We start from the raw sequence: 22,277 nt of genomic DNA, 5'->3' as shown, positions 1-22,277 counted from the left end.
TGCCGTGGCTGCCGCCACTGCAGCCCCCGGGCGCACCGCCAGCGCCGACTCGCCGCCCGCCCGCCGGCCGAGGCCACCGAGCATGCGGACTGGGGCTCGCCCGCCCGCCAGTCTGGGTGCCGCGGGGCTCCGGCAAGACAAAAAGACCCGGCGCGGGGCGGAGTCACCGTGGGCACCTCCCCGCCAACCCCGCGGCTGGAGGCAAAGTGCGAAAAGGTTTGCGAGGTAGCGCCTTGAGCCTTTCTGGAAGCCGGCCCAGTTAAAACAGGTTTCCACGATCACTTTAAGAGTCATTGTCTGAGTGTTCCAAAGGTTGGCGTTCTTTCCCTTAGGGCAAAGGTAAAGGATGAATGGAGATCATTGCCTGGGAAGGTGGGTGCGGAGAGGGGAGCTTCGCTGCAGAGACAAAGGTGTAGTGAGAGAGGGGTCACCGAGAAGGAAGTCGTTTGACATCCTGGAAAGGTTGGGTAAATCCAGAAGCAAGATCCTTTGGGGATCCCTTGACAGCCCTCCATCCTATGCCAAATACGCTGTTTCTCTCCCCGCCCACCGGTCCTTGGTTACAGTTTGTCCAGTAGAAGTACTGAAGGAAGAGTAGCGGAAACACTAAAATAGCCCTCATCTATTAATTATCCTACCAGGACTCTTCATTATAGCATCTTAACTAGCTGCTTGCGTGTCCTGAGGGCTACTTAGGGCGGAACCTGCGCAAAGGAGTTGGAAGCGTGCTCCCGGGCAGAAGTAGCCATGACTGGACTGGTGCAGTCGTCAGTGGGGACTGGAACTTTATGCTGCTGGAGGTGGAAGGGGGTGGTAAGAACTGTGCTGCCCTCCATAAAACACACCAAGACACATCGTAATCAAAACCGTTTTTGAAATGTCTCCATCCTAGCTTTGACATGGAATGCTACCCCATACCCAACTTCTGCTGGCAGCTCAGAAAGAAAAATTCTAGAGATAGAATTTAAGACTATCTGGCAGGTAGTCTTAAAATCTGGCCTAGGGTTCCCTAGACGTGTTCAAACCCTGGCTTTCCAGACAAGTGTACACTGTTTTGAGATGGTTTTTCCAAGGGTGGTATTGGGGGTAAAGGGATACCCTTAGACCTGGGCATGTGTTAAATGCTAACCAAATGGTGAAGCAGAATTGCTAGGACCCTGGTTAGAATGTATAGTACAGGCTATATACATTGTCTTGCTTGCAAAGCACTTTCCCCTTATCATCTCATGTGAGCCTCACAACTATTTTTTGTGAGATGGTTGAACACCTACAGTTCTTGTGTTATCGGTAGGCAAACAGAGGTTTGGAGATGTGAGTAGTTTGGCTGGGATCGATCACTCAGTAGATGGTAGAAGCCAGACAGTAAAAGTCAAGTCTCCTTGATAGGAGTTCATACTGTGGTGTCCAATAAACTTGCCCATGAATCATTGCAGTCCTCATTTCTTAGAAATGATTCACTTCCACCAAAAACCTGAAAGCTAGAGAGAAGGAATCCAGAACTTAATATGATAGCAGGGAGTGTAGTATAATGCACAAAAAGAGACCCACCGGAGTCTGTGGGGCAAATCACTCCCATAGTATTTTCGCTGAAGTTTAAATCCTACTTGGTACTTTTCTTTATGCTCTGGAGTTTTACTTTCTAAGACATGATTTAAAAAAAGACACACACACACAAAAAAAACGAACAAAAAAAAACAGTTCTATTATACCTCGTAGGCTATGACACAGATAGAGAGCCACACAGTATCTTCATAGATAGATCTCTCATTCCCAACCAGTTGTTTTCTCATGTTTTCTCCTTGGGCAAAATGTAACAAAAGTGGGTGGTGGATGAGAGTAAAGGGGATCCAATATATGGTGATGGAAAGAGAACTGAGTCTGGGTGGTGAACACACAATGTATTACAGATGTATTACAGATGATGTATTACAGAATTGTACACCTGAAATCTATGTAACTTTACTAATAATTGTCACCCCAATAAACTTTAATTTAAAAAAAAGTAACAAAAGTGATTTGAAACATAAGAATGCATGTATAAGGTCAATGTGGTTTCCTTGCCTGAAGGCTAGGAACAGCTTTGCTCTTCAGGAATTATCACCAATCCTAGAGTGAACTTAATGTGTTCATTAATTTTGTTTCACTGCCAAGTACTCAAGCAAGAAGAGTACTGGAATTAGGAACCACTGCCTCACAAACTACAAATTTTTACACTCCTCAACCTCCTGCTGGGAGTATAATAATGTAATTAGTTTGGGGGTTCCTTTAAGGCCACTTAGATATTTCAGTTGGTCCAGGACAAAAAAAAAAAAAAAAAAAAAAAAAAATCCACCTGCTTCAGAGTGTAGGTAAATTGAAGAAAAATACTATGTTTCCAATGATGCTTACATATAAAAATAAATAACTACTCATTAATGAGCTCCTAAGTGTCTGGGGAAAGTGACTAAATTATTATATAAACTACCCTTTCCTACCCATTCCTTTCACCTCCACGCCCAGCATTCTGTGGAGGGTGAATACTGGGGAGCGTTCTTGGATGTGTTGAGCAGGTTAATGAGTGGGAATGCCATTGGGGGAAGGGAGGCCAAATGTACTTGGAGGGCTCAGCTTGGCCTATGAGGGAGAGAAGCAGAGAAGGTAATTGCAGGAGGGCATATTCATGAGAGAGGGGTAAGGGTATGGGGGCAGCTACCACAGGGAGTGGAAATTTAAGAAAGATCTTTTAAAAGGGTATTTGGGGAGTTTGTGTAATGCAAACCCACTTACGTTACTTTTCTGGAAAATAACTTTAGCAAAAGCTACATTCCTTTTCAATGCTTTTAGAACTGATTTATGTTGTTAATTAAAAGTGAAAACATTTTCAGATTGGCCTTAGCTGGAAAGTAGGGCCACCCACGAATATAGTAATTCATTTGTTCCCCAATATTTACAGAGTGCCTACGATGTGCCAGGCATTGCTGTAAGCACCGACTCCTACTCCACTTCCTGTGCATCCCTTACTTCATGTAGATGTTCTCATGTCGATCATTGAGGCAGTATTATTTTGTTTTGGAAAAGTCCAACGTATGTCCTTTTTCCTTAGCTCAGTGGCTCCCAAAGTTGCACATGCATGAGAATATGTAGACTTTCAGACCCACCGCGAGATTCTGATTTAGTAGGTCTGGGGTGAGATACACTAAATCTTTATTTCAAATAAGCACCCGAGTTGATTTGGAAACAGTTGTTCTGAGTACTCTAGGAAATATTGTTTCAAAACATCAACATGAATTTTATTTTTATTTTTATTGGGGAATACTGGGGAACAATGTGTTTCTCCAGGGCCCATGAGCTCCAAGTCGTCCTGCAATCTAGTTGTGGAGGGCGCAGCTCACTGGCCCATGTGGGAATCGAACCGGCAACCCTGTTGTTCAGAGCTCGCACTCTAACCAACTGAGCCATCCAACCACCCCCAAAATGAATTTTCTTAAGCCTAGGTTGTTGAGTAAGTTGTGTATGTGTGTATGAGTATTTTTACTAGTCAGAGGACAGATGTAACAATAAACTAAAATTTTGAGAAATACAGAGGGAGGAACAAAATTTAGGACAAGACTGAGGAAATGGTTGTACAGACATCTTTATACGTGAAGTTATTGCATAAATTTATTTTTCCCTTAGAGATTATGTTTGTGTGTGTGTATAAGTGTCAAAAGCTGAATTTTTCCTTTTGCGGGTTTTGCACGCTCTTAAAACAAGTGTGGTGTCCCAGGTCCTCCTCAGTCCTCCAGGTATTGTACAGAATTGTACAGGAGGGTTCCTCAGGTTTGGTTCCTGATTATCTTACCCAAGGGGACAAGAAAGGTGGAGGAGTTTCCCTTTCCTGTTACCGGTTTCTCCGTTTGGAAGAGACTTAAAAGTCATCCTATGTTTGATAAAGAATGTGTTAATATGAACAGGAGAGGCATTCAGAGATAACTGTGGGGTAATTTGCACAAACTCACCTGAGAAATGTTTCGATTTCTGTTAGTTAAAGCCCATCTTCTCCAGTTAGACAAAACAGTTGAGTCAATAGTAATTAGGCCACCCTACCCGTCTAAATCTTGGGGGAGGGGAGGAATCGATGAGGGTCCCTATTACCAATTTAACAGCTTTGGGGGGAGATGGATCAATGAAGAGATGAATAGGAACCGGGAGAGATGGCAAAAGTACTAAAAAGACCAAGCCCTGGTCACTGGGCCATCTTGCCATTCTGTTTGTATGATGTCCAAAGACCCACCCCTACTCCTGGTTCTAGAAGGACAAGGAACCCGGGACCCCAGTAGATGAGCTGTGGTCTAGCTCTGTGGCACTCAGTACTCCTATTTTAGAAGGATCAGGAACGTTAGTGGACCAGCCTTCAGTTCATACACAGATAATGGCAGAACAAGCAACAAAGACCAGGTGCAGTGGCTTCAATTAAGAGCCATCGCTATAAACCTGTGTAGCACCTTTTTGGTTATCTTGGAGCTCTTTAAATGAACTCCCAATTTGATCCTGGTATTAGGTGGCCATGTACTTTGATGAGCCTCACCCTACCAGCAACGTGAATCCTGATTAGTTTTAGGTCCATCACCAATAAAATCTGGGGTTACTTTGCTTGTAATGCTTTTGGAAAAGATTTTCCCTGCTGTTAAAAAGGAGGTGACAAGTAATTCTCTTTTTAGGAATTAAATGTGTGAGGATTTGATGCTGAGTCCCTGTAGCCATCTAGTCTCTGAGAAAACAAGACCAAGGACAAAGCCAACTTCTGAGGATGACAAAGGAGAAAAATGGAAAGAACCTGTGTCCTTGATATTTTTGAGATACTAAATTGACTACCCTGGAAGCTCCCTATCTCATCTTGGTGTTACACGAGACATTCATTTTCCTTACCATTGAAGCTATTTTTACTTTTGTCTTCTGACATTTACAATTAAAAAGTGAAAAGTGTCACTAGCTCCCCATGTATTTTTCTGAGGTCTAGAAGCATATGAGGTAGTTTGTCCATGAAGCATGCGCTGTGATTTGAGGGAGCAGGAGCACTGTATTTGGGTTCAGGAACAAGTTCTTACCTGTGTTTGGGTAAGTCATGCTCAGCCTCATATTCACCATCTGTAAGGTGATGGTAATTATATTTATTTCACAGAGTAGTAATAAAAACCAAAATGAATAATGTAAGTGAAGGATTTTGTATACAAACATAAGTTCTTTTTATCACAAGATGCTTTCAAAAGAAGACGAATTTAGAGTCTCCAAGTTTGCGCCAATGTCCAAATTTTGACATCCAATGTTTTCACTGTTTTGTCTTCACTATGGCATTACTGAAATGATGTAAGTCAGGAAACAGTTGGGAGCAGAGGTAGGATGAGCAGGACTCTGACTGACTCCTGAACTCGGCAGAAAGAGCATCCCAAATGATTATGGTGTCTTTCATGGGACAGGGTGTACTGGTACCTGGATACCTGGGCCTACTATATTACTGGTTTCCATGCTCTTTTGAGGCATTTTCAATTTCAATTCTGCTTGCTACCTGGTTTTGGCCTAGTGTGGTAGTTGAATGTAAACCTGTATAACTATCTTGATTGTTCAAATGTAACACAATTGAAACTTCAAATATTTACTTTGTTCTTGATGTGATCATTAAGTGTAAAAGTTGAATACATTTACAAAATAATCTTTGTTGAGTTTTATGTAACACCTATCTCAAAACTCGAAAATAAAACCAAAAAACCTCACCAACAGAAATTATTATAAACATAGTTTTTATTTTTTTCTTACCTTCAATGAAAAAGGCCTCATGCCACCAAAACATTTTTTTTAAAACTCAGTAACTGAACACAGAACTCAAGAGCCTGATGATGATTTTTCTAGACAACTGCTGAATAATTTATATTGCTTTTTAAAAAATAACTAAGATCTATTTTTTCACTTCTTTCCTTTTAATGTAGCAATATCCCCATATTTTTTCATAAAAATCTAAAATATCTCTAATAGTCCCAAGTGTGTTATATTTACATTTGTTCTGTTTGTTTCATTAAAATTTTTCAGAAATAAGTGCACTTCTAAAGAGAAAATAAAATTTAAAGACAAGAGAAAATAATCACGGTTGTAGCAAAACAGTTATTTTGAATATTCTGAATCTTAACAATTCAAAGAGAGAATGTGTTTAGTAGCCAGGGACCTCTCTATTGATTAAAATTTCAATTCATTCATTTGTAGATCTTGAAAAGAGGGACAGCTGTTTCTCTTACCAATAGATACTAATTGATTGGTTGGTTGATTGTCTAAGCAGGGGTGTCCAAACTGCGGCCTGTGGGCCAACTGCCCCCCACAATCCATTGTTAATTGGCCCGCAGCAAATTCCAAAAGTATATTTAGTTTACTTAAATAAACCAGGTGAGGCAATACGTACTTCACCTCGAGTGAGAGGCCCGGCTGTTTGTGTATTTTACTGCACATGGCCCTTGGTGAAAAACATTGAAAAAAGTTTGGACAACCCTGGTCTAAAGGTTTTCCACAATAAAACACCAAAAATAAATGTACTTAAAAATATTTTAAATTTTACAGATTTCCACAGATATACAGGTGTTTAGAAAACAGAAAAAGTATGCTTTCATAGAAATAAAATGAAACCCTATCTTTAGCCTCAACAACCAAAGTTTGGAATATTCCACATTTGAATATTCCCAATTCAACTAACAGCTTATTAAATCAGCTACAGATTCCATTCAGAAAAGGTTGATTTATAACAAATTTCTTGTATTCAGATAGCACTGTGCTTCAATAAATTTAAAGATTTAAAGTTATGTTACTAAGAAAAGCATAAAAGAAAAATAACATAACTTGCTTTAATACAAAGGTTTTTTAATAAAAAAGTCAAAGTCTACATTAAATCAGGAAATCAATAAATCTGAATTATACAAGGTTTCTATATACTTAGAAAAACCAAAACACACACTTTATAATAAAACTCTTTAATTCAAAATAGAGCCTAATTTAAAGAAAATGTCATTATGCCCAGTTGATTAGATAAGGTTTTGTCACTTAAATTAAATTTCAGGTTCACCTGAAATATGGGAAATGTACAATAGAGAAAATTCAATCTCAAAGGTACTTCACAAATTATCTAGCTAACTTGCATCATGAATCAAATCTTAGCTTCCAAAGGGCAGACACAGTCTTTAATTGCTTTTAGATAGGCACTTAAGAAATGCTTTTGATGAGGAGGAAACCCCAAAGATTGTGAATCACTCTTTTAACTCCAGGGAAAAATGAGACTCTGAACAAAGTAAACTTTTAGAACTGCCTTTTCACTGCCAAGAAATCATAACTATTTCCAAGTCCTTCCTGTTAACAAGAATGAGGGAGAAGGAAAGTAAAATACTCTATTCTTATTCAATTAAGAAGTCAACTTAGATAATTCAGTTCATTTATCTATCTCTAGCTCTCTGTGTCAACTTAGTTGATATTTTTCCATACTAGAATATTAGAACTAGAAAATGTTGCAATTTCCCCATATCTTCTCCATTCACTACCACACTAGCAAAGCAGTCCTTTAAGAAAAGGGGAGGTGATAAGGTGGGGTGAGAAAAATCTTATAAAACTGAGCAGAAGTTAAAGATTTTTTAATATTAGAGGCAGCTATAATTGGAAAACCCAGAGTTAGTATAATTGAGATAACCCCAGAATTTTAATAGTTCTCTCTCCTAGACACTCAGCCACAAGATCCAAACACGAAAAATGGAGGTAACTATTGAATGAACACCAAATACTAGAAAAAAAAAAGAATGAAAGGGAAGGAGGAAGAGAGGGAGGGAGGAAGGAAAGAAAGGGTGGCAGGGAGGAGAACCCAGGATGGCCTTATTGAAACATACTGTGGAACTGTGGCAGCCTGTGGAACCTGGGAGCAACATTTATAAAAGCTTTTGTAGATTTGCATAATGATCCTATGCGATTATTCCCCATTAAGAGCAATATTTCTAGAAATAAATCATTTTAGATTTTGATCACAGATCATTTGTAATGGTTATAACTGTTGTATCTTTAAAAAATTCTATCACCAGATAAAACAAACATTAGGCCATTCTTTAATCAAGTATTATTCCTCAACTAGTACTTATGAAACCCAAACTGCAGAGATTCATTTTAGAATTAAAAAATTGAGCTAGAAAAGATTATTTAATTCTTAGACAAATACCCAAAGAATTTGATGCTAACACCATCTCCCCTATCCTCTAATCACAACCCCTCTGGCCTGCATTTACCTCCTTACTTCCATTTACAGTGACCACAGTGATGTAGCTAAGCATGAACAATATCGTCCTTCAATAAGCTGATCTCTATCAAAGATCTGTCATGTCTGAGTACAGCATTCCCACAGGAAAGTAAAATTCTACTCACTTGTGAACACCACTCTGTTCAGGATCTTTGGTACATTTGGAGTATAAGAAAGTAATGGCACAATAATGCAAGTACTATCAAAGGAAAAATTTTCATAAAAAAAAAAAGTTAACCAACCATGATATGTAACAACTTTCTAGAAAACCAAAGTAAATAGCTCTTTGTACTCTACAAGTCCATTTACACGATCAGAAGTCTGACATTTAAAAAAATAGTTTAATAAAAATACACTAGTTCTACAAGCAGCCTTCGTGGTCATTTCTTATATTCAACTCACCATAATCAAATTAAAATAATGTCATGTCCTCTTGTTAAAAAAGAAGTCCTGTTGTCACAAGAAAAGCAACTTTACATTTTATATAATACAGTACACCTCCCCTATGAGTATGCAGACTACGTATATAAAGGTCACCAGTATTTCTGAATGCAAAGTAAATATATTAGTGGGGTGCTCGAGTGAAGGTGTTAAACTTCCTCCTTCTTATAAACATGTCACTCCCTACTGTGGAGTTTATGTTGTAACATGATGATAAATTCTATTTTTTAAATAACCAGTGTATTTTCTTTTTTAAATTTCTTAAAACCATGATAGAAATTGTCTTCATATATATTTTATAGATGTCCAAACCAATAGGGCAAGTCTTCTTAACACCAACTATGGAAGATGGCTTTTATTGATTATCTAGACCCAGAAGATTTGCAGTAAAACAGCAATACTGCAGTATTACCTACAGGTTAGCCTATGTTGCTTTAAATGATATGTGTTTCTCCTGAATTGATTAGAGGTGTTACAGTACAAAGCCACAGCACACACAGGCAGAATGGACCTTAATACGCATGTAGGCAGTGCAGTTAGAAAGGGATGTACGTTTCTTTTATTCCAGTACCTTCGTATAATAAAGTTAACAAAAATAATAAAATATTAAAAAAAAAAAGCCAGCTGGCACTGCCAACCATTTCCTATAGTAGTCTTAGAAATCCTAGTCCTGTAGAATTTCCTCCTGTAGTCATAAGCACCACCGTCTCGGGAGTATTTCAGTGTATTATTACCTACGCCAAGCAAGCCTGGTGATGCAGCTACCTGAGTTCTCTTGGTTGTGGGCGAATGTGATCTTCACTCATAATTTCCCAGCTTTCATGTATGTGGGAATAGAGCCACGCTGAGTCAACCCTTCAAACCTTTTATAGGTGTAATTGAGAAAAACCCAGTCTTTGGATTTGTAGTCTGGTTCTGTGGTGTTTGGCACTAGAAAGATAGAAAAATTAAGCAAGAGCAAAGGAATTTCATTAGTGAAAAATGTCATCATCTTCATAGACTTTTAATAATATTGTGTTTTAAATTGTCTTACCTGGTTGTAAAATATCAGATTCAGGAAAGTCATCAAAATTTGAAGTATCATCAATGCTCTTGATTTCAATAGGGATTGCTGCTGGCCTTTCCCTATGAAAAGGTATTGAGTAACCATGGTCAATTTTCTTCAACTCTTAATTTTCCAAAAAACAAATCTACTTGAAAATTCTTCATGCTGTTCTATAGATATCAGAAGAGCCAAGGAAAGTTACTGTGAATTTGAAAATAGTTAAGTGGACTTCATAGTTGAGTATAATTTTTTTATTAAAACATTATCATTTATTTAGTATTTTTATTTCTTTATACCAAGACTTTCTCATGCTGTTGTGTTTTTTCTAGAGCTAATGAAACATAAAGTAGAACATAAGAGATTTTATTTAAAAGATTTTATAATTATATAAAGTATGCTTAATACTGTGGGGACTGGATCCTCCCTAATTAATTTAGGAATAAATTTCTTCTAGGAAAGGGTCCATAAATCAAAAGTCATTTAAGAAAATAAGGGGCTCAAAGGGTGAAGTGACTACACATTTGTGATGAAATCTGAATCTAAAAACTTCAGTCATATAAATTTTAAGGGAATCAGGGACATGAAATATCAGTCATGAAAATGCCTACTTACCATGCTAAAAATGTTTATGCACAGAAATAGTTAAAAGAAGCTACCATTTTTTTATTGCTTCTACAGTTTCAACAAATATTTATTAGATCTATTAGGTGATAAGTTTATAAAATCATGTAAAAGCATGCATACATTTTCCCCACAATTGTTCCAACTTACTTATACTTACTAAATTTGTTTAGTGGAAAGAACCATAGGCCCTGGTGCCCTCAGATCTAATCTCTTCATTAACTAGCAGTATGACCTTAGGCAGGCAAGTCTCTGCTCTGTGACTGTTCCTCATTACAAAACCAAGAGATTGGACCGGTAGTCTCTAAGCATCCTTATAACTATGAAGTTCTGTTCAATCAGATGATGTATACAAGCATATAGTATAATACAATATAGCAGTTAAGAGTCAGAACTCCAGAATAAAACTGCCTAGGTCCAATTCTCATTAGTAATTCTAGCTAGATCATTTCCTAGCAGTAGCACTGTAAGCAAATCACTTTTCTATGCCTTAGTCTCCTCATTTGCAAAATAGAGAAAATAATAGTATCTATTTTATAAGGTTTATTATGAAGATAAGAAATTTATGTAAAGTACTTAGAACAATGCTGGACATATAATAAATCATCAAAAAATTAGCTATTATTAAAGTAAAATACGTAGAGTGCCTAACTCTTAGTAGAAGTTCCAGTGAGGATCTACATGGAGGAAGTGACACATAAGTTGTCTTAGATTAAAAGGAGCTGGCTTGGCAGGGCAGGGGTAGGGCCAGGAGAGGGCAGGGAGAGGAGAAGAGCATTTCTGTGAGGTGGAAAGAGTGTGGAAAGATCATATAAGAACCAACTTGTACTGTGAGGTAAGAGCCATACCCCACAGTCCTGAAACGCAGTTAAGGATACTTAATTTTATTTTAAGTGCAATGGAAAGGAAGACAATGGCATGGTCAGATTTGTTTCTGAACTTGCTATGTGTAGAACAGGCCAGAACTATTGAAAGTAGTTTGGCCATAAACTGAATAAAGACAAAGGCTCACAATGAACAACTATAAGCAAATTCTTATAAGATACTTGCATTATTTAACTATTCCCACAATGTTTGAAAAAGGGACTGTATCTTATAAATTAATAAAGAAGACAATATGGTATATTAAAAAGAGGACAAAAATTAAAGGTTATAATGTAAAATGTAAATACATCTCGATTGTGCTAACAGCCTTCATCATGTAACTCTGGATATAAAAATCTAAATTGGTGCAGAATATGTGATTTTTTTCCCTTAAAGTGTACATTAGCTAAAACAAGTCATTTAACTATAGCCACTGGAGTCTCATGCACTTGTGTAACCCAGAAAGCACTGATTTAATAGCACTATAACAGTGTTACTTCTTGTATTTAATCTTGCGGAATCAGAGAAAAATTAATCGCTAAATCTAGTTTACATTTTGTTTTACTCAGACCTCTCCCATTCAAAGCCCATAGACATACCTGATGTGCCCCCAGTCTACACCTTCAAAAAAGGGATGACCTTTTATTTCTTCTACTCCACTATTTCCAATTCTATTTTCAGAATCAATACAAAATCTAGAAGATGGACACAGAAATGATCATATGCAAATCACACTTAAAGTACTCTATTTGCATTATTTCAAACATTTCTTTTTTTATTTGTTTACTGAAGTTAACTGCTTACTGTGGAAAATGTAGGAGAAAATATAAATCACCTGTCATCGCTCTATTCAGAGTTAACTACTATACACAGTTTGAAGTCATTTTCTTCCAGTCTTTTATTATAATTTTCAAAATATTGTGTTGATACAGTAGTTACTATATTAGGACTTTTTTATTCACTGAATGAAGAAAATTCACATAAAGAAAATTTCCCAAAGTCATTAAAAGTTTTTCTAACTTCATTTTCTAAAATCTGCATATGGAAATATTAACAATTTATTTAGCCAGTCCATTATTGTTGAACATTTATATGGTGTTCAATTTTTCATTATTAAAAAGAGTATCGCAATAAACACATTGTACCTAAATATGTACACACATCTGATTATCTGCATAAGCAAAATTCCTAGAAGTAAAATTGCTGGGTCAAAGGATATATATATATACAGCTTAAGGATTTTTGATAATATGCTGTCAAGGGCTCGTCCCATAGGTTGTCCCGATTTATATTCCTTCCAGCCATTCATAACAGTACCAAAACACTTCATCTTAACTGAGAAACAGAATAGAATCTTTTGCTTACATCAGATTTCATATAAAGATTTTTGTGATGTGAACTGCTACTAACAATTTATTTTCTCTTTTCTCTTTCATGGAATAGGGTCATGCATTCTAACAGGAGTGACCTCTGAAATAATACAAGACCTCTTCCCTCTTCTTAACTCTTATTTTTTTCCTGCATATTTCCTTTTAAAAGTTTTCATTTTTTAAAAACACCTCTTCTTTATTGATCTCTTTGACTGCAGTGGTAGTCCCTTTTCTCCCACAAAAGTGAAATGGGCTATTCAGTCTTTCAGGCACGTAATGTAAAGTTCTACATTAATATAGCTTATAGTTTTAAGATACCACAAACTCCTTTAGAGGTTTAACCACTAACCTAAGAATTAAATCCTTGGCTTTCTCAGATATAGGCACCTCTGGAGGAAATACCAGAGTTTCTTTCCAGTTCATCACTTTTCTATATGTTTCTTGAGGTGTTTCAGAGCAGAAAGGTGGATATCCTACGTATCAGAGAAAACAAAAGTTTTATCAGGTTTAACGATCAAGTATGCTATACCTACTATATATGTGTCAAAAGAACCAACGTAGCCCTGAGTGCTCTATTTCACAATAAAAAACGCCACCCGTCATCAATTTATAATAAAATTGCTAATGAAATCAGTAAAATAAAGGATTTAAAGCAATGCCCCTCCTTTACCTGAAAGACCATGCAAATACAATTTTGATATATGGGAGTTCGGCTTTAAAACCCACTTCCTGAAACAGGATTCCCAGGGAGCTAATTGGTATTCATTGTGTATTTAACATACTGGGATGTCAGAAGTTAGTTTTAAAAGAGTTCTGATATTTTACTTAGCCCATGGTCTCTGCAATAAGTTCAATCAGTGACATTCAAGGTAACTTATGTAATGTGTACATAAATGGATGATAAAACATACCTATTAGCATTTCATACATAATCACTCCCAAAGACCACCAGTCACACAATTTATTGTATCCAGTCTGCATGAATACTTCCGGTGCAATGTAATCTGGCGTCCCAACTGTGGAATACGCCTGCAAAGGAACAGTTTGTCCAACCTACATTAATATAGTTTTATGAAAGATATGAGTATGGCTCAATACTGTAAAAAGCAATATATACAGAAGTTAATTTTTCACTGCATACTTATTTTGCATGTTTATCATGTATAAGGCTTAAGTGATAGGTACTGAGTCAGATAATATATTAAGACATGATTTTTGCTCTCCAAGAAGTTCAACTAAGTGACTTATATATTTAGCTCTAAATTCATTTCAAAAGAATAAAAAGGTTGAGTCCAGTAGGCCTGGCTCCTGCACTCACTACTAATGTGTTCTTAGGCAGGTTATTCAACCCCTCTGAGCCTCAGTTTCTGCGAGCATAAAATTGGAATAACAATACCTGCCTGAACAGCTGATACGAGGATGACACAAGAAAAGTAATGTGCTTTGCAAACTACTACAACTTATTATATAAACATGAGGTATTTTCATATGAACCTAATTCTAGGCCACTGCTCATCCATTAGGAAGCAATACAGTTTTTCATTCTTAATTCATATAAAATATTATAAATACTATTTATTTAAGGACATAGTTCTCAGCTAAAGATAGTACTCTAGGGGCTGATTGAAAATGGTGACTGTAGATTGTGTCATTTTAATGACCTGGGGAGGACATGATTGGCATTTAGTGGGCACAGGATACAGCTTCTAAAGGAATTTCCTACCCAATATACCAACAGAGTTCCCTCTGCTTCTCCCTTAGGAAATACTACATAAGTCATGATGATGGCCATGAGAATAGTAAAACATGTACATATGAAATCATCTGTAAATCATCTGTAATGGGGAGGGGGGCACAGAATTCCCACTATACTTAAGCAGCATTCATTTTTCCCTTAAAAGTAGGAAATACTGAAATTCGTTTCTCAATTGTAAAATCTGATATAGAAGTAACACATTTAAAAGCAGAAGGAATTTTTTGTTTTTAATGCATAGCTCAATACATTTTTAAAACATTTTTCAAACCTTTAATAACAGTGAAATGTTTTACAAGCACAGGAAGCTTGCAATTACTTGGACTAATGAGACGATGAGCTCAATAATGCAAAGGTCATTTTATTTGGTTTAAGAGGATCTCAGACTATTTTCAGCCTATTTACGTTTCTGAGGGAATACTGAATTATCTGTAATTTCATTTACATCACTTGGTTGAATTTAACAAATATAGAGTGTCTATGTGCCAGGCATTGTACAAGAAATTAGGAAAACAAGTCAATGGCACATTCCTGACCTTGGGAATGTTCCAAGACCTAGTTAACAGGATAAAGGAAAAGAGGAAAAGGGGCAAGCAATTCTTATGTTTGCTAACAGAGGAGAAATAGTGTGAGGTTAAAAATAGACAGTCCACATTAAAGGAGTAATTTAAGTTTATTTGTGATAAAGTCAGCTTTCTAATTTTATTGATTTATTGTAAGAATGTTGTAACACACCTTTGCCTATAAAGAAGTTCTTAGAAACAGACAACTACCTCAGGTGTGCTGATTGATATTTGTTTTATCAAGACAGGTATAGAAAATGGAAATCACAAGGCATTCACTACGTTCACACTCATCTCAGTGAGTTTTATACAAAGCGCTAATTACTAGTAAACAGACAGATCACTTAAGTATAGATATGCTTGATAAAATACTCTAAAGTTAAATTATCAAGTAAAAATCAGCATTTCACTTTATAGGCATGGAAACATTACAAAGAAACTAAAAAAAATTTGTGATCCCAGAATAAGCTCTATCATTGCTACAAAGTAAGGACTAATTATTGTGAAAGATACAAAATAATCAAGCAAAAACCAGAGCTTTTAGGACTAGGGCACAAAATTCTTTCTTAAAAACATGGCGAACTCACCAGTTGTCTCCTGTTCTTCTTCCATGTTTCTGCTTTCCTCTTTGAGTTCATGTTCTGAAACGCTAATTTCAACAAGACAGAATTGTAATCGTGAGAGAAAAACTTTCGCCCCAAAACAAATTCACACATATATATTTAAAATACACTGGTTTAAGGAATAAGGAGAAGGAGAGAATCTTCAGTTCTCAACAGTACTGAATTAATCCAACTATACTACTTTAACCTGAAAAAAAAAAATCAAACTTACAGAAGTCACTTGGTGGATTGTGTGTAAGGTTTCTGTAGAATTCAGTCCTGTGAGCTTTCTTTAATCCCGTGCATAAACCAAAATCAGATAATTTCACATGACCCTAAATTTTTTTAAAAAAAAGGTAAAATCAATACTTTTTATTAACTTTGAAACAAAACCTTTATTATACACTCTTCTTTTAAATGCAATTATTATAAATATTCTTAGCTTAGAATTCATACAAGTAAAACGTACAATTATAAATATATGATGATGACGATTTAAAAAGGAGAAAATGGAAGACAGCCAGCCAGCCATATTCCCTTGATGTCACTTTACTCCAGAGTCCTCTCCTATTGCATCATTCTATGAAATACTGTAGTTTAGCAATAATAAACATTGCCGTTGTCTATTTCCAATAACAAAATCAGCTCTATTACTCCATAAAATAATCATCAACCTAATAATTCACCAATTTAGTCACATGCCTTGGCATCCAATAAAAGGTTGTCTGGTTTAATATCCCTATGGATGAAACCCAACTGGTGGATCGCATCTATTGCTAGAACAGTCTCTGAAATGTAAAACTGTGTTTCCTCTTCTGTCAAGGTATCTTTCTTCATTAGCAATGTCATCATGTCACCTATAAAAAGAAAAATAAAGAAAAGTAAGTACACATTATCTCACAGCTTGCTCTATTACTCCACTATTTCTGAGATCTTATTGTTGAAACAGACATAGCTCCTGACTTTCAACTACTGTAAAATATTTCGTCACATAATTATACCACATTTTATTTATCCATTCTTTTACTGGTGGACATTCATCTTGCATCCAGTTTTTCACAATTATGACCAGGAAAGTAAGTGTATTGCCTCAAAACGGGAATACCTTGTAAAAGCTGTCTTTGTATTTGTACAATGTGTGCCTGATTTTTGCATTTTATGATCCACCCAGTATACCCCTAACCATCTCTAGGGCCAAATGAAAAAAGTGTCATTACATAAGCAAAAGTTGCATGACATTTAATGGGATTAAGGGAGAAAGTATGTGAAATCAAATCAAAGCAAAGATGACAAGGAAGTAATATCTACCATTCAATATCCAGAATAAGTTGCTGAGGAAAACATGCTAAACTGGTAAATGAATCAGTAAGCACACCTAGAAATGAGATGTATTCTTTCAAATTCAAGTTTCAAAAGCACTCAGAGCTCCTTGGGCCAGCAAAAAGGAGACATCATTCCACTCACAGACTCACCTCTAGACATCCTTTTATTTTCAAGGAATTTTTTTCTTTGAAAGGAAGCGAAGAACAAACACCAGTGAACTTACAACTCAGAATTGACCACTGTTAATATTTTTTCATGATGATTCAAGTCTTTTTAACAAAGTAACATGTAGAAGTATTCTTTGTCCTCTGTTCCCATTCTATTCCCCTTTCCCTTTTTGCTAAGTAACCATCATCATGGATTTGGTTTGATGTGTATTCTTCCAGCTTATTTTAAAAATATTTTCATATACTTATATATTAATCTATGAATTTATAGTCTTCTGTAGGTTTTTTAAAAATTTATAAATGATATCAACTGTACACATTACCTCACAGCTTGCTCTATTACTCCACTGTTTCTGAGATCTTATTGTTGAAACATATATAGCTCCTGACTTTTAACTTCTGTAAAATATTTCGTCACATAATTATGCCACATTTTATTTAGCTATTCTTCTACTGGTGGACATTTATCTTGCATCCAGTTTTTCACAATTCTGACCACGCTCAATGAGTATCCTTTTGTAGGTCTCTTGTGCACATGTAGGGGGGACTCTCTGGGGAATACAGCAGGCTATGGAATTGCCAGATTGTAGGGTACATACGCCTTCCACTTTCGTGGCATCTGAATTGCTGTCCATAAGAGTTAGATATTAATTTACATACACGAGAGGCCAGTTTCCCCCACAGCTTCATCAGACTTTTAATGTTTTTACTAATCAGATGAGTGTGAAATGATACCTCATTCTTGTTTTAATTTGCATTTCCCTGAATATGGGTGAGGTTGAACCTTTTCCTATATATTTATAGACTAGCCAGAGTTTCTCTTCAGTACATTGTTTATCATTTCCCATTGGGTTGTCTTTTTCTTCAGTGACTTATTGTTCTTAACACTAGACTTAAATACAGTAAACCCAGAATGGTAGTATTTAAAATGTGCCAACTTCGTCATTCCTTCAAAATTTGATTTGTGGTCAAAATTAACATTACTATGGGAGGAGCTATTGAAAAACCATGACTGAGGATGTAACATCTCAAAATTAGGAATAGAAAGTAAACCTAGTCAATAAAATTTTAATTATATATAACAATTTGCTTGTGTCAGTCTGTCATTGCTTGTATGTTTGTTTTTACCTCCAGGGAGAAATTCCATGATTAGATAAAGATTCCTCTTATCTTGAAAACTGTAAAACATCTTCACCACCCAGGCACCATCTGCTTCTACCAAAATATCTCTTTCTGCTCGGATATGAGCGACCTAGATGAATAGATTTTGAAAAAATAATTGTAACACATTACACATTTTTCAGGCTTACCTCTTAAAATGATCCATCCAGCTCCTTAAAAACCACAAAGGAGAGCTGGAGTTTTAGGAAAGATTTGATCATATTCTCATATGTTCATATTCTCATTAAATATGGAGAAGCTCTAGAAACAGTTCATTTCAGCTTCTATCTTTAGGCCTGAAAAGGTGGGCTCCAGAGGTATTTCAGGGGAAGCCAAGGCCTTTGAGGTAGAAAAATGACTAGTGTAAACACTTTCTAACCTGATTCTCAACCTAGCCACGGATCCTGGTTTTGTCCTATAAATTTAGGGCCCTAGTCAGACTTTTAAAAATTAAACGTTGTAAGCAGTGCCCTATAGAAGTCAGGGTCCTTAGCTCTTCAACTTCTGGCAAAATATTCTAAACCAGGGCCATCCAAGAGAAATACAGTGCCAACCACATATGTAATTTTAAATTTTCTAGTAGCCACATAAAAAGTAAAAGGAAACAGGTGAAATTATTTTTAATAATTACAGTTTATGTAGCCCCACATATCTAAAATGTTATCATTTCAGTATGTAATTAATATAAAAGTTATTGAGATATTTTACACTCTTTTGTTTTTTTGGTACCAAGTCTTCAAAAGTTGGTGTGTACTTTGCATTTCCAGCATGTCTCAATTCAGACTAGCTACATTTAAATACCCAGTAGCCACATGTGGCTAGTAACTATAGTCTCTATCTGGAACTAACTGCTGCCTTTCGTCCTTCCTCTAAAACCCTAACCAGTACTAATTCTATTATGATGTAGTTAGATTCCTAGTTATATCTCCTTGTCGCTAAAGCTCTGCATCTCGACCCCAAAAACTTATTCCCATCATTATGTATAATTCCCTAATAAAACTCAATATCTCAGCCCTCCTCGTCTTCCAAACCTCTTCCCTCTGCAGTCAGTCTCTTCAACAAAATCCCCTATCACCTCTTATCCTAACTTAAACCAGGCTGTCTGCTAAGAGTTCTGTCTTCCTGCAGAGTGAGTTTTCAAGGATGGCCTGTTCTTCTCTCACATGTTGCTGGGGGGCGGGGGGTGGGGGTAGGTTTCCTCATTCTCCTCCTGTTGCTTGTGATACTTTTCTTCTCTCCAGCTCCTCTGAAGTACGAGCTGGGAGCCTTCAGCAGCGCCCATCCTTCTCTCAGCTATACTTTATAAAACTCCTGGGCAGCCCCCTCACTTCCTCCTGACTTTAGCTCACGGCTTACCAACTGCTTTCCATCCTTTCCACTCAGTGGATGGATTTCAGCATCCACAAGGATGAGCCATCAAGTCCCCTACTGCACAGGTCCTTGACTTCCTCCTCATCTCCAGTGACCTTTTCCTCCACTCCACCACATCACTCACCTTCCTGTCCTTCTCATCAGCGACTGTAGCCCCTCTACACTCTCAACTTCAAGGAACTCTGTTTCTGAGTTCCAGGTCTCTTATTCTTTACACTTCAATCTGCATTCCAAACACACTACCACCTTTTTTCTATTACTCTCTTCATCATTTCATTTCTTTCTCTGCCCAGCCTAGATTTCATCACTATGATCCCTCTTCTGCAAACACCTTGAACTCCCTGTCCTTCTCTGCCTGGCAAAACACCAACCCTAGTGAATCCCAAATTTCTGTCTAGTATGTCTAGTCTGCCCCAGAGCAAGTAAGTATTACTAGAGAAAAATCACCTAATTATACCAACTTGTTTCACGTTACATTCATGATTGCAAATCTCAGTGGGCATTCAACGTATTTCCCCAACAAGTCTGCTTCCCTACTCATCAAGTCAACAGTCGTAACTATTTCACAACTTCTACTTATACCTCCAATAAGCTATCTACCCCCTTTACTCTGACTTGATGACCTCAATTATTTGCACTCTAGCAGGAACTCAGCACTTTGCACTGTCAGATCAACCATATAGCATTTGTTCCAATTCTGTCTGCTTTTCCTTCCTGTGTTGAGTAGGCCCCTAGTCCTATCAAACATCAGCTCCTCTGTCTTCCAGTGTACTCCTGTAATTATCTGCCCTCTTTCTCCTACACCGTCACTTTTTCTCTTCCTAATGAGTTCTTCCAATCATCACTGAAACATTTCCTGCCAAAACAAACAAAACCCAAACCTCCTTTTGACCCTAAATCTCACTCTACCAATCTAGTCCTGGTTCTGCTTCACATGAAAGATTTATCTATACTCCCTTCCCGTTTTCTTTTCCAGCAATCCAGTTAGGCTTCTGCCCGCCAGTGCATGGGAACTGTCCTTGCTAAGTTATTCAAAATCTCCACACTGTGACATGGAGCTGCCTCTCGTCCTCCTGCTCTCTCTCGGCAGCACGCAACGTAGCTGCCCGCCCATCTCCTCCTTTAAACACTTTTTCTCCTCTTGGCTTCCCTGACACCACATTCGCCAAGGTTCCCCCAATCTCTTAGTCTCCTCAGCTGTGTACTTCTGCCAAATGTTCCCTAGAACTTGGATCCAGTCCCCCTTTTCTTCTCAGTCTATATTTGTTCCCTAGGCAATTTCATCTTGTCCTATTACTTTAAATATTATCAATATATTGATGAATTCCAAATTATATTTCTAGTCAAACTTCTCCCAAGCTTCCAGCCCACTGTCAACTTAATACCTCTACTGGATATGTAATAGTCAGCTCAAAGCTAACATGTCACAAAAAGAACTTTCGATTCCCACTGTCTCCAAACCTCTTCCTTCCTCAGTTTTTTCTAAATCAGAAAAGGACACCGTAATGCACCTCATTCCTAAGCAAAACTCTAGGTATCATTCTTGATTCTTCCCTTTTGTTCCCTCACTACCCTCGCCCTTCCTCTCACCCTGCAACAGAGTATATCACAGAAAATCCTGTTGTCTCTTCCTCTGAAACATAACTAATCTGTCTGACTTCTTCCGCTTTACTCTTGTAACCCTAGTTAGTATAAGCCACAATCACAAACTGGTTGGAATTGCTACATAGGTCTCCCTGCATCAACTTTTGTTTTTCCTGTAAATAAGCAAAGGGATTGCTTCATCTTTGTAGAACATCAATGAGACAAAACAGTGTCTTCCTACTGCATTTAGAATAAAACCCGAACTCTGCATCTTGGCCTTGAAAGCCCTACAAGATCTGGTCCCTGCATACCTTTCCCACTTCATCTCTAACCACTCTTCCCCACTTATTTCCAGCTACAATGGCTTCTTTCTCTTCTTTGAGCAGGCCAAGATTATTCTTGCCTAAGGGCCTCTGCATTTGTTACCAGGATATTTGTTCTGCCAGATCCCTTTGTGTCATTCTTTCCCATTATTCAGCCTCTCATCGAATTTTCCCTCCTTAGAGAAACCTTCCCTGATCTAATTCTTCCTCCTAAACCAACAGCGTCTGTATGGCTTTCTCCTTCGGTAGAAATTTTCTGCATAGAACTTATCATGACTATTTGAAATAGCTGTCTGCCCATTTTCCCCACTATTATAAAAGAACAAGGATCAGGTTTGTTCTGTTAACCACTATATTCCCAGAACCTAGAACTTGTAAATGTTTGTTGAATGAATGAAATAGAAATAAAGTGAAAAATGCAGTGAAAATTCAAGTTGGCCATATCTAAATAAATTTATGTTACAGTACTGTAATAACACAGTAAGCTTCACGTGGGGACTTAAAGACTGAAATAAAGCATTAGGTTCAGAGAGGTCCCATCTCCTTCTATAACCCCACTGTTTAGTCTTTCACTAAAATGAGTATGTATTCAATTTAGATTTCTACGGAGTGTCTATCCAAACTGGAAACACAGGTAAATACATAAAATAATACTACTGATGTTTTCAGATTTATGGCCTTCCCATAAATGTCAAAAGTCACTGGAAACGTGGAAAGAGCCGAGAAGTATGAAACTAGAAAGATTACAGATTTTAGAAATAGGTTAAATAAGCAAATTCTCAGGAGGATTTGCTTTTTTGATATGTGATAGGGATTGAGG

The 22,277-nt window shown here is 37.1% G+C and overlaps 1 protein-coding gene across 5 annotated transcripts in view; it reads right to left on the bottom strand.

Annotated features, from left to right (window-relative positions):
• Positions 1–5,784: 5,784 nt before the first annotated feature.
• Positions 5,785–22,277, bottom strand: part of STK38L (serine/threonine kinase 38 like) — a 129,116-nt gene continuing 112,623 nt past the window's right edge. For all 5 annotated transcript variants that reach the window (XM_033117952.1, XM_033117955.1, XM_033117953.1 and 2 more), the window contains 9 exons: positions 18,147–18,270; positions 16,231–16,385; positions 15,761–15,863; positions 15,514–15,575; positions 13,522–13,639; positions 12,960–13,083; positions 11,840–11,935; positions 9,744–9,835; positions 5,785–9,640 (listed from right to left, as the gene is read on the bottom strand). In XM_033117952.1, the coding sequence (XP_032973843.1) occupies positions 9,513–9,640; positions 9,744–9,835; positions 11,840–11,935; positions 12,960–13,083; positions 13,522–13,639; positions 15,514–15,575; positions 15,761–15,863; positions 16,231–16,385; positions 18,147–18,270 (1,002 nt within the window). In that variant the 3' untranslated portion in view covers positions 5,785–9,512. The remainder of the gene's footprint in view (positions 9,641–9,743; positions 9,836–11,839; positions 11,936–12,959; positions 13,084–13,521; positions 13,640–15,513; positions 15,576–15,760; positions 15,864–16,230; positions 16,386–18,146; positions 18,271–22,277) is intronic.

Source organism: Rhinolophus ferrumequinum, chromosome 10 (assembly GCF_004115265.2).
Source record: "Rhinolophus ferrumequinum isolate MPI-CBG mRhiFer1 chromosome 10, mRhiFer1_v1.p, whole genome shotgun sequence".
NCBI classification, from domain to species: domain Eukaryota; kingdom Metazoa; phylum Chordata; class Mammalia; order Chiroptera; family Rhinolophidae; genus Rhinolophus; species Rhinolophus ferrumequinum.
This window is presented reverse-complemented; position numbering and strand designations above follow the sequence as displayed.